Source organism: Salvelinus sp. IW2-2015, unplaced genomic scaffold (genome assembly GCF_002910315.2).
Source record: "Salvelinus sp. IW2-2015 unplaced genomic scaffold, ASM291031v2 Un_scaffold1042, whole genome shotgun sequence".
Taxonomy (NCBI): domain Eukaryota; kingdom Metazoa; phylum Chordata; class Actinopteri; order Salmoniformes; family Salmonidae; genus Salvelinus; species Salvelinus sp. IW2-2015.
The window spans coordinates 35,870-48,236 of record NW_019942699.1 but is presented as its reverse complement, the minus strand read 5'-3'; the positions used below and the strand labels follow the sequence as shown (position 1 = coordinate 48,236).

At 44.9% G+C, this 12,367-nt stretch overlaps 1 protein-coding gene across 1 annotated transcript in view; it reads left to right on the top strand.

Annotated features, from left to right (window-relative positions):
* Positions 1–1,622: 1,622 nt before the first annotated feature.
* The window catches only part of LOC112069534 (solute carrier family 26 member 6-like), a 21,733-nt gene continuing 10,988 nt past the window's right edge, over positions 1,623–12,367 (top strand). The window contains exons 1-8 of the mRNA XM_070438573.1: positions 1,623–1,649; positions 2,951–3,045; positions 9,033–9,180; positions 9,585–9,698; positions 9,795–9,872; positions 9,950–10,045; positions 10,434–10,540; positions 11,412–11,481. Of these exons, the coding sequence (XP_070294674.1) occupies positions 1,623–1,649; positions 2,951–3,045; positions 9,033–9,180; positions 9,585–9,698; positions 9,795–9,872; positions 9,950–10,045; positions 10,434–10,540; positions 11,412–11,481 (735 nt within the window). The remainder of the gene's footprint in view (positions 1,650–2,950; positions 3,046–9,032; positions 9,181–9,584; positions 9,699–9,794; positions 9,873–9,949; positions 10,046–10,433; positions 10,541–11,411; positions 11,482–12,367) is intronic.

Below are 12,367 nucleotides of genomic sequence, written 5' to 3'. Positions count from 1 at the left end.
TGGCTTATGTTCCAGCCTAGCTGTAAGACTCCTGGTTAGTTTAATTAGAAGTGTAAGAGATGGAATGGAACAAAACCCTGCACTCACTGTGGCACTCAAGGAGCTGAGTTGCCTGCATGCCCTATCCACCAACTTCAACTTCAACACACAGCAGACACATATCCGTTGTCACAAATGGATAACAAAAATGTATTATTCTTTTCTCCACTTCTCCACCTCTCCACCACTCCAACTCTTCCCCCTGGTCTCAGGTGTTCAGTGCCCAAGCTGAAGCGTTCTGTGCTGAGCTTTRTACCTATCCTGTCATGGCTGCCTCGTTACTCATTGAGACAAGACGCACTGGGAGACCTGATATCTGGCATAAGCATTGGCATCATGCACCTGCCTATGGGTTTGTACCACCTCTACTGTTTGAACACACACAGGGCCCAATCCTAACTTGAAATTGAGAACACATGGTGGGAAAAGTACTAAAGAGTCATACCTGACTAAAATGTATAGAAAATGACTCAAGTAAAAGTGAAAGTTAACCAGTAAAATACTACTTGAGTAAAAGTCTAAAACTATTTATTTTAACATGTACTTACTACAAGTACAATGGGGGAAAAAGTACCAATTGCTATACTTGAGTATAAGTAAATATAAATGCTATGAATCAAATTCCTTATATTAAGCCAACCAGACAGCAGCATAAAAGAAACTCCAACAATCTGACATAATTTACAATTGAAGCATTTGTGTTTAGTGAGTTCGCCAGATCTGAGGCAGTAGGGATGACCAAGGATGTTCTCTTGATAAGTGAATAAATTGGACAGTTTTCATGTCCTGCTAAGCATTCAAAATGTAACCAGTTCTTTTGGGGGTGAAGGAAAATGTTTAAAAAGTACATTGTTTTCTTTAGGAATGTAGTTGAGTAAAAGTAAAAGTTGCGACAAATAGAAATATTAAAGTACAGATAGGCCTACCCATATAAATTACTTAAGTAGTACTTTACACCACTGAGTACTTAGTTACTTTAAGTCACTGCATGTAACCACATGTAAATCTTTCATTGATACCAATGCTTGAGTATGTGAAACTGATTACACAAGTTGTCTCAAGTTAGTGTTGCAATCTCTCTTGGGCTGAGAATACTATATGAAACTATCTATCTTGTGAAGACGATGAAGACTGACATTCTGTAATGTTTCCCAGGTTGCCTATGCTCTCCTGCCTCTGTGCCCCCAGTGTATGGCTCTACACTTCCTTCTACCTATACTCAATGTACTGTTTTTATGCAACTCCAGACACATCTCCGTAGCAAACAGGTTGGAAGGTGAAGGAGAAAGAGAGAGAATTTTTAATATAATTTTGCTCAAAGGAATATGCAATGATTTCACTAATATGATCTTGTGTGTGTAATGTGTGTGTGTTCCCTCAGCGCATTTGCGTGACCAGCATCATGATAGGCACCACGACAGAGAGGCTGGCCCAAACAGTAACTTCATGACTCTAAATGAAACCAATGGGACTGAAGTTCTAGATGTAAGCAGCCGCGAGCCCTCAGAGTACAGATAGCAGCCAGCACACTTTAACTGAGTGGATCTTTCTGTTTCTGCTGGGCATGAATTCGGTTTGGGTTTATGGTGACGTTCCTCTCGGATCCCATGGTACTGCTACTACAGACGCAGTATACATGGTGGTACTTTCCCAACTCCCAAGCTCTTTGGATCCGCACTGGACGCTTCACAGGACGCTGTCTCAGTCTATGTGAGGCACACAAACACATCCACACACAAACAGATGATTCATAGATTCAAAAGTTGAAAATGTTTCCAACATCTGCATGTATGCAGAAACACACACCACTCACTCACTCACTCACTCACCATCACTCACTCACTCACTCACTCACTCAACTCACTCACTTCATCACTCACTCACTACACCTCACTCACTACTCACTCACCACTCACTCACTCACTCACTCACTCACCACTCACTCACTCACTCACTCACTCACTCACTCACTCACTCACCACACACTCTCTCTCTCTCTCTCGTCTCTCTCTCTTCTCTCTCTCTCTCTCTCTTCTCTCTCTCTCTCTCTCTCTCTCTCTCTCTCTCTCTCTCTCTCTCTCGCTCTCTCTCCATCTCTCTCTCTCTCTCTCATCTTCTCTTGTCTTCTCTTCTTTCTCTCTCTCTCTAGCCATATATCTGTAGACATCTGCCAGAGACTAACATTGCGGCCGTGGTGGTAACTCTAGTGCCTTGGCGGTCCTCATACGTCAAAGAACTCAACATTTACTTTGAGAAGAAAATGCCTGTGCCTGTTCAATAGAACTCATAACATAAGTCCTCTACAACCAGGTTAACCAACCTCGGTATATTGTGTAGTGCTAGTCAAAAACAAACACGTGACCAAGTTTGGAAACCCTGCTTTACATCGTAACACCTCTCGTGTGTGTTCTGTTTATTTGTCATACAATCATCCTCAAGTCTTGCGTCCTCATTCCTGTCTCTCTCTTTGTCTCTTGAACGACACGTCTAGTGAAAACACTAGAGGCAACCTGCCCCATGGCTGAAGGAGAGTAGGCCAGAACGTGGTTCATCACTATCATATTTCAGTTCAATGTTCCAGTTCATGTTCCAGTTCAACGTTCCAGTTTTATTGTTCAGTTTATTGTTCAGTTTAATGTTCCATATTGTGCACATCATTTTGTAATTCATCAAGAGGAGTGAATGTGTCTCTGTGTGCATGTGCGTGTGTGTGCCCAGTCAGTCACATGATCCATTAAAATATGGTAAAGTGATTAGTTATGTTAAATATGTTGGCCTGTATTTGTGCATGGATTCCGAACACAGCAAAGCCACACAGGGCTGAAATAATGATTTACTCACAAATACACATGTACACAACAGGACAGGCGATGTTGTGTTTCTGTGAGCATGGTAACTTATTTGTGTCTAGTGTGTGTTACAGATCATAGGAGCAACACTTATCTCTTACTACTGCAAACTGCACAGCCTATACAAAGTGGCCGTCGTCGGACAGATCCCCAAAGGGTGAGTGTTTATGAGTGTGTGTGTTTATGCTATTGTTTGTGGGTGGTGGGTGGGAGTTCTAAGATCAGTTACATTTTACATTACATTTAAGTCATTTAGCAGAACGCTCTTATCCAGAGCGACTTACAAATTGGTGCATTCACCTTATAATATCCAGTGGAACAACCACTTTACAATAGTGCATCTAACTCTTTTAAGGGGGAGGGGGGTTGAAGGATTACTTTAACCTATCCTAGTATTCCTTAAGAGGTGGGGTTTCAGGTGTCTCCGGAAGGTGTGATTGACTCCGCTGACCTGGCGTCGTGAGGGAGTTTGTTCCACCATTGGGGTGCCAGAGCAGCGAACAGTTTTGACTGGGCTGAGCGGGAACTGTACTTCCTCAGAGGTAGGGAGCGAGCAAGCCAGAGGTGGATGAACGCAGTGCCCTTGTTTGGGTGTAGGGCCTGATCAGAGCCGAAGGTACGGAGGTGCCGTTCCCCTCACAGCTCCGTAGGCAAGCACCATGGTCTTGTAGCGATGCGAGCTTCAACTGGAAGCCAGTGGAGAGACGGGAGGACGGGTGACGTGAGAGAACTTGGGAAGGTTGAGTCCACAGGAGAAGAGAGAGGAAAAGGAAAATAGGAGAAGGTGATATGGTGTAGTTCATTGGGAAAGAGTCATCCTATTCGCCTTGTTCTGGAACGTCACAGTGATCGCGGCGAGTTAGTTGCAATTGTGTTTCTATTTCCAGGCAACATTCGTGCAAAGGCTGGCGCATGCAAAAGTGGTACTTTTAGTTGAGAGCTTGATAGTTTTACACTGACAGAACCGTACAAAATCCTAAAATTGGTCAACATGACAAACATATGTTCAGTACGAGGCTGTCTCAACAATTGGATGAAGAGGAGGCAGTTTTTACAGCAATGTTTTGAACACCAACCTCAACGTCGATCTGAATGTACCTGTGGAGCCCCTGCATCCACCTCCTAAAGACGGGGAGTCTTTGTGGCTCTGCCTCAAAGCGGTGGACTTGACAGACCAACTCCTGATGACACTGATGAAGCTGAAGCTCAATTTGCTGCAGCAGTAACTAGCAGAGTGTTGTCAGTCGAGTGATTAGTTATTGGATTGACATGATGGAGGATAATCTGAGGGAGTACATTCCATGGCTGCCATCGGGAAACCATCCGTGCTACAATGCAACAATGTTTTAACGACCACCTCCCAGGAACAACCTGCATTATTGACTGCTCAGAAACTGCTTTACAGAAGTGAAAGAATCTGGATTCAAAGGGAGAGTCATTCAGATTTACTACGCCCAGAACACTATCAAGTACCTGGTGGCCATTGATGTTCATCTACTCAGCATATGGAGGTATATGTAGCGACATCGGATTCTGGGTTCCTGGAGTACCTCTGTCCAGGTGATGAGGTCATGGCTGACCGGGGCTTCACAATCCGTGATCTGCTACATGAGAGGAAGGTCAAATGAACAATTGCAGCCTTCACAAAAAGAGGCGCGCAGCTGTCAGAGGGCGACAACACATGTACAAGACGGATAGCTAACGTGAGGGTTCATGTGGAACGCGTAATTCAAAGGCTCAAACGGTTTAGATTCATCTCACAGACAGTGCCAATCAACCTCTCATCTAAAATGGACAAAATACTTTGCTGCCCTGTGTAACCTGCGTGGTGATATCATTCATGAAGATGTTGAATGAACTGACCAGTCAAATGGAATTCACAGGGTCGATATCTGAATATGAATTAAAGTTATGTGTCAAAAGTTACATTAAATACATTTCAATTAATTATATTACAACTCGACTTAATTTAAAAAATTTACATAGTCATGAATATTAATAAAAAATAAAGCCATTAAAACATTTCCCACAATACTGTGACTGTTGATGCATTAAGTCAGGCTTTTTAATTGAAAACCTATGTGTTAATAGTAACTGAAAACAGGAGAGACATCTGACTACATACTTCTACAGAGCTGCATATATTGTCACTGACAATCTGCCTGCCTGATGCTCCTCAACAATAAATGGCAGCATGTGTGTAAAGTAGAATGCCTTCAAACTCAGGACAGCCTCTGCTGGCCCATGGGGTTGCAGTTGGGGTGTGCCCTCCACCACCTTCACATCACAGGTTGTCCCATTGAAGACATCATCCAGAGAACCACAGCCATTCCCCTTGACAGGACACTTGATCTCCAACAGTTCCTTGGAGTTCAGCACTCGGTCACTTCTCATCTGTCCAGGCTATGCCAGTTAGCCCATTGGACACTGCATTCTGCACCTGTGATATAATGTTTGTTAGAAAAAAAAGACATTCAGAGAGAATCCCATTATTAACAATTGTGTGACTGAGGACTATGTGTGTCACACCCTGACCTTAGAGATCCTTTTTATGTCTCTATTTTGGTTGGTCAGGGCGTGAGTTTGGGTGGGCATTCTATGTCTGGTGTTCTATGTTGTCCTTGTTTTGTATTTCTATGTGTTTGGCCTGGTATGATTCCCAATCAGAGGCAGCTGACAATCGTTGTCTCTGATTGAGAACCATACTTAGGTAGCCTGTTCCCACCTGTGTTTGTGGGTAGTTATTTTCTGTTTAGTGTGTGTCGTCACCTTACAGAACTGTTCGTTTGTCGTTTTTGTTGTTTTGTTCAGTGTTCAGTTGTTTAATTAAAATAATGAACACTTACCACGCTGCACCTTGGTCCTCTTCTCCTTCTCCCGACGACGTTCGTTACAGAACTACCCACCACCAAAGGACCAAGCAGCGTGGAAGGATGGACTCCTGGACATGGGAGGAAATATTGGACGGCAAGGGACCCTGGGCACAGTCGGGRGAGTATCGCCGTCCGAAAAAGGAGCTGGAGGCAGCTAGAGCAGAGCGGCGACACTACGAGGAATTGGCTCGAGGTAACGGGCACGAGAGGCAGCCCCAAATTTTTTKGGGGGGGGAGGTACATGGGGTGATTGGCAGACTCAGGTAGGAGACCTGAGCCAACTCCCCGTGCTTACCGTGGCGAGAGAGTGACTGGGCAGGCACCGTGTTATGCTGTGAAGCGCACGGTGTCCCCAGTGCGCACGAATAGCCCGGTGCGCTATATCGCAGATCCTCGAATCGGCCAGGCTAAAGTGGGCATCGAGCCAGGAGGGATGATGCCGGCTCAGCGCATCTGGTCTCCAGTTCGTCTCCTCGGCCCGGGGTATACTGCACCAGCCCTACGCACGGTGTCCCCGGTTCGCCAGCACAGCCCAGTGCGGCCTGTTCCAACTCCCCGCACTTGCCGGGCTACAGGGGGGATCCAGCCAGGACGAGTTGTGCTAGCTCTGTGCTCGGGACCGCCAGTGCGCCTCCACGGTCCAGTGTATCCGGTGCCTCGGCCAAGGACAAGGCCTCCTGCATGTCTCCCCAGCCTGGTGAGTCCTGTGCCTGTGCTAAGCTCTCACCCTCCTGCATGTCTCCCCAGCCTGGTGAGTTCTGTGCCTTCTCCCAGAGCCAGGCCTCCTGTGTGTCTCTCCATTCCAGTGATGATCCATGGCAAGAAGCCTCCAGTGATGATCCATGGCACGAAGCCTCCAGTGATCATCCATGGCAAAAAGAAGCCATCCATGAGATCCATGCACAAAAGCCTCCAGGTGATGATCCAGGGCACGAAGCCTCCAGTTATGATCCATGGCACGAAGCCTCCAGTATGATCCATGGCCCGAAGCCTCCAGTGGATGATCCATGGCAAGAAGCCTCCAGTGATGATCCATGGCACGAAGCCTCCTGTGATGATCCATGGCACGAACCTCCTCTGTTGATCCTAGCACGAAGCCTCCAGTGTTGATCCATGGCACAAAGCCTCCAGTGATGATCCATGGCATAAGCCTCCTGTGATGATCCATGACACGAAGCAGTGATGATCCATGGCACGAAGCCTCCCAGTGATGATCCATGGCAAGAAGCCTCCAGTAATGATCCATGGCACGAAGCCTCCAGTGATGATCCATGGCAAGAAGCCTCCGTAATGATCCTTGGCACGAAGCCTCCAGTGATGATCCATGGCAAGAGCCTCCAGTGATGATCCATGGCACGAAGCCTCCAGTGATGATCCATGGCACGAAGCCTCCAGTGAGGATCCATGGCACGAAATCTCCAGTGAGGAGTTATGGCACGAGGCCTCCAACGAAGGACGTCAGTCCGGAGCCTCCAGCAACGCCTTCTAGTCTGGAGCCTCCAGCGACGCCCTCCAGTCCGGAGCCTCCAGCGACGCCCTCCAGTCCGGAGCAGCCAGAGTCTCCCTCCTGTCCGGAGCAGCCAGAGTCTCCCTCCTGTCCGGAGCAGCCAGAGTCTCCCTCCTGTCCGGAGCAGCCAGAGTCTCCCTCCAGTCCTCTTCTCCTTCTCCCGACGACGTTCGTTACAATGTGATCAACTTAATCCAAACACATGTTAGTTTCATCATAAACTTACCTTGCTAGTGTTCCCAATGAGATGAGACCACTTATACTTACCATGCTTTAGGCATTACCCCCAACCACAAGGATATTTTACAAACCTTATTCACCCAGAAAAACAATAACACTAAAGAAATACATGTGACGCTGACATGTCTAAACTAATGTTATACCCTACTCACCTGGATAAACCTCACCTGGATAAACCTACCTTGGTTCACCAACATGAGATTTGACAGGATACTTACAGAAATACATGTGATGCTGACATGTCTAAATTAATGTTATACCCTACTCACCTGGATAAACCTCACCTGGATAAACCTATCTTGCTTCACCAACATGAGATTTGACAAGATGCTTACAGATTCCCCACATTAATACAGAAGTTCAGTTGATCCACAAATACATGTTAACTTAACCAATAAATCTTGACATTTTCAAGACAGCCATCTCTACTGATCCATTGTTGGATACAAGTACCCAAGCAGAGTGGTAAGAGCTGCTTGATTGGCTGGGCTGAACATCGGCCTTAAGAAATCCCAATCCTTTTCCCTCCTCCTGGTGAAGAAGAACTCGGCCCACCTTACCACTGTGGAGGTAGTGATAAGACTGTACTCTTGTAATTTTTTATAGTGGAACCATCCACTCCCAAGGAGAGCATGAAGTAATTAAAAATGTCCCCATACGTCCTCCACCCAATTATTACTCATGGACGGATGGGGTACGGTGATACCATCCGACCTCCGAAGAGCCATTTGTGTGTGTTCCCAAATGTCAGCCATGTTTTGTTTTTGTTTATTTTTAAGATGTGTTAATGATGCGTCTTTTTTAAATTATTAGCTGGCTACCGCTCTGAGGTAATTCGCTAGCGTTGACAGAAGTTGTGAAAGGGAAACACAAACACAATCGCGTTCGAATGGAACTGGGTCGAGTGGGCCGGGCTACATAAGGCGAATAGATAAAAATGTCAAAGTCAGATAAGGAAACACAGATACAGTGAGCAGAGAAGTGTGTTGACAGTGAAACAATTATCAACAGCCTGTAAATGTCAACCTGTTTCATCAAGATTTGCTAAGGCAGTTTTGGACATGTGTTTTAGCTGATTCTGCATGGTCTTCAGATTTCAGGACTGCCAAAGACAAAAGCTACAGTACAAAGTGGCTACTGCTACTGCTCAATATCAGCTGTTGTAGGCAGCTTTTCTGAATGGAGGAGACAGTATTCATAAGCTTGATCATTGTCACTGGTGTAAATTCATAATTTAATTCTTTCTGTGCATTGATACACAATTAAACCCCAACGTAATTATTTGTTTGTGTACATGTTTCAATACTTGTTACCAGTAGCAATAATCAAGGGGATGTGTTGAGCAAGGAGGGGTCTGGACGAGGCAGTAATCAATGAGATACATTTTTACAGTGTCTTTGAACCACATACTTCTCTTCTATCCCTTCCTCCCCCTGTCCACTTTAATCTCTCCCTCTCCTTCTCTTCCTCTCCCTTTCTCTCCACTCCTGTCTTCTCCTCTTCACCTTTCCTCTCTATCCTTAGACTACAGCCTCCCAGGTCACCTGACATTAGTATGTGGGGTTCGGTAGTTGGTGATGCATTCGTAGTAGGCATAGTGGGATATGCCCTTAACATCTCCTTGGGAAAAATATTCGGCCAAAAACACGGCTACAACGTGGACAGCAACCAGGTGGGACATGCACGCACGCACTCACAAACACAAACACACACACACACACACACTGGCATGCAGGCAGACCAACAGAGACACGTGCTTGGGGTTGTTTTGCTCTGAAGGAGTGAGACAGGAAGGGAACACACAGTGTCTGTACCAGCTTACAGCTCTCTGGTCCTGAATGTTTAATGGCCGACACGCTCTGCTCAGTCAAGTATAAAGGAGAAGTACACCAGGAGCAGTGAGAAAAATTCTGAATATACCACTGAATAAGCACTAGGACTTATTTACTGGGGGTGGCCACAAGTAAATAAACCCCAATTTAATTGAGCCTCTCCATTCTTTTAATCTTCCCCCTCTCTTTCACTCTCTTTCTCTTTTTCTCTCTCACTCTCTTGGTCTTCTTTCTCTCTTTCTAGGAGATGGTGGCTCTTGGTCTCTGTAACATAGTGGGAGGATGCTTTCAATGCCACGCTATTGCTGCTTCTCCGTCCCGTACCCTCCTCCAGGATAGCACTGGGGGCAAGACACAGGTATACACTCATGCATGCACATACACGTATCTCCACTTGCTAACATTTACGTACACGTACACACTAACTGATGTGTGTGTTTGTACATGTTGTCAGGTTGTGGGGCTGATTTCTTCAGTACTTGTGCTGATCTTCATTCTGCAACTGGGGTCACTGTTTGAGGAGCTACCCAAGGTATCTATCTCTCCATCACCTCCACACCAGCCAAACACAGACAACACTGATCTGATGAGTGTTTGTGTGTCTCCTAGGCTGTCCTGGCCTGTATAGTGCTTGTGAACCTGAAAGGCCTTTTTATGCAGTTTAAAGACATTCCTGAACTCTGGAAGAGCAATAAGGTCGACCTGGTGAGCACTTTTATTTTTTATTTATTTTACCTTTATTTAACCAGACAAGTCAGTTAAGATCAACATCTTATTTACAATGACGGCTTACCCTGGTGACGCTGGGCCAACTGAGTGCAGCCCTATGGACTCCCAATCCCAGCCGGATGTGATTCAGCCTGGATTCCTACCAGGGACTGTAGTGACGCCTCTTGCACTGAAATGCAGTGCCTTAGACCGCCGCGCTACTCGGTAGTCCGAGGGGCGAGTTACACATTTATACACTTTATAGTTATATCCTAAAACATGCATCCTAACTTGAGATTAATTTATATGACTCAAATGGGGTTTCGGAAACCCTGATTCCTGGGTATTCCCCATACTGATTACCTGTGTCTCTGCTGTCCCCTAGCTGGTGTGGTTGGTAACGCTGGTGTGTACTATCTTGCTGAACCTGGACCTCGGCCTAGGTGCATCCATCGGCTTCTCTATGCTCACTGTCATCTTCAGAACACAACTGTGAGTCTGAATGTATTTTATTTGTATTTATTAAGGATCCCCATTAGCTGCTGCCTTCTCTTCATGGGGTCCAGCAAAAGGAAGGCAGATTATACAATTTTAAAAAGTGTGTTTGTGTGTATGAGTGTGTGTGCATGAGCACACATATTTGTGTTTGTTTGTTTTCTTATGAGAGAGAGTAAGGGAGATTAATCCTTCTAAAACAGTGGCATTCAAACTTTTTCAGAGGGGGCCCCATTTTTTTAAGGTGATACATCCTTAAATTGGTTCATTTACATTTTTACATCAACAAATAACCTTCATTACATTTGAATCTCTTACCGAAAAGAAAAGAAACCAGTAAATATCTTTCTCAAAAATGTTATATATTGTCCCATACAAAAATGTTATATATTGTCCCATACAAAAATGTTATATATTGTCCCATACAAAAATGTTATATATTGTCNAAATGTTATATATTGTCCCATACAAAAATGTTATATATTGTCCCATACATAAATGTTATATATTGTCCCATACAATTTTTTTTATATATTGTCCCATATATAAATGTTATATATCGTCCCATACATAAATGTTATATATTGTCCCATACATAAATTTTATATATTGTCCCATACAAAAATGTTATATATTGTCCCATACATACATGTTATATATTGTCCCATACATAAATGTTATATATTGTCCCATACAAAATTTTTATATATTGTCCAATACATAAATGTTATATATTGTCCCATACAAAAATCTGTACTCGTATTATTATAATTTTTGGGGCGACCCTATTGGTCGCGACTCTTTCTTCCTCTTTCTTCATAAAGTAGATAACATCCGTTCTCTCTCTCGCGCGCTCTCTCTCTCCCAGGCCGCGGTACTCTATCCTGGGGCATGTTCCTGGGACTGAGCTCTACCTGGATACAGACACATATGAGGAGGTGAGACGGAGGAGTTTACAGTTTTCTTTGTATCGCTTTAGTGCAATTTTTACAAGTATTCGGTACATTTTCACAACTTTTAGTACAAAACTCAAAACAGATCATCAAAAAGGTAGTTGTTTCAAAAACTCTAAGTACATTTTCAACTGACCAACTACAACACAAAATCATACAGTCCCTTTTTCACCAAACTTAATCAGTGTTTCATCTAGAAATACGTGTCTCGCATTGCAACACATGTTCATATAAAGTAATTGCCTTTCACAATAAAATGCAGAGTTCACACTGCTTAACTAAAATTGCGTTGGCCAATACGCCAATTACGCAGCAGACACTTTCAATTTTTTTATATTTTTTTATTATTATATTTTTTTTTTCTCCCCAATTTCATGGTATCCAATTGTTAGTAGTTACTGTCTTGTCTCTTCGCTACAACTCCCGCACGGATTCAGGAGAGGCGAAGGTTGAGAGCCATGCATCCTCCGAAACACAACGCAACCAAGCCACACTGCTTCTTAACACAGCGCGCATTCAACCAGGAAGCCAGCCCACCAATGTGTCGGAGGAAACACCGTACACCTAGCGACCTGGACAGCGTGCACTGCGCCCGGCCCGCCACAGGAGTCGCTAGTGCGCGATGAGACAAGGATATCCCTGCCGGCCAAACCCTCCCTAAACCGGACGACGCTAGGCCAATTGTGCACCGCCCCATGGGCCTCCCAGTCGCGGCCGGCTGCGACAGAACCTGGGCTCGAACCCAGAGTCTCTGGTTGCGCAGCTAACACTGCGATGCAGTGCCTTAGGCCACTGAGCCATCCGGGAGGCCCGTTGCAAACACTTTCATCCAAAGTGACAACATTTTTGGTTTGTGACCACAGTTGGAATC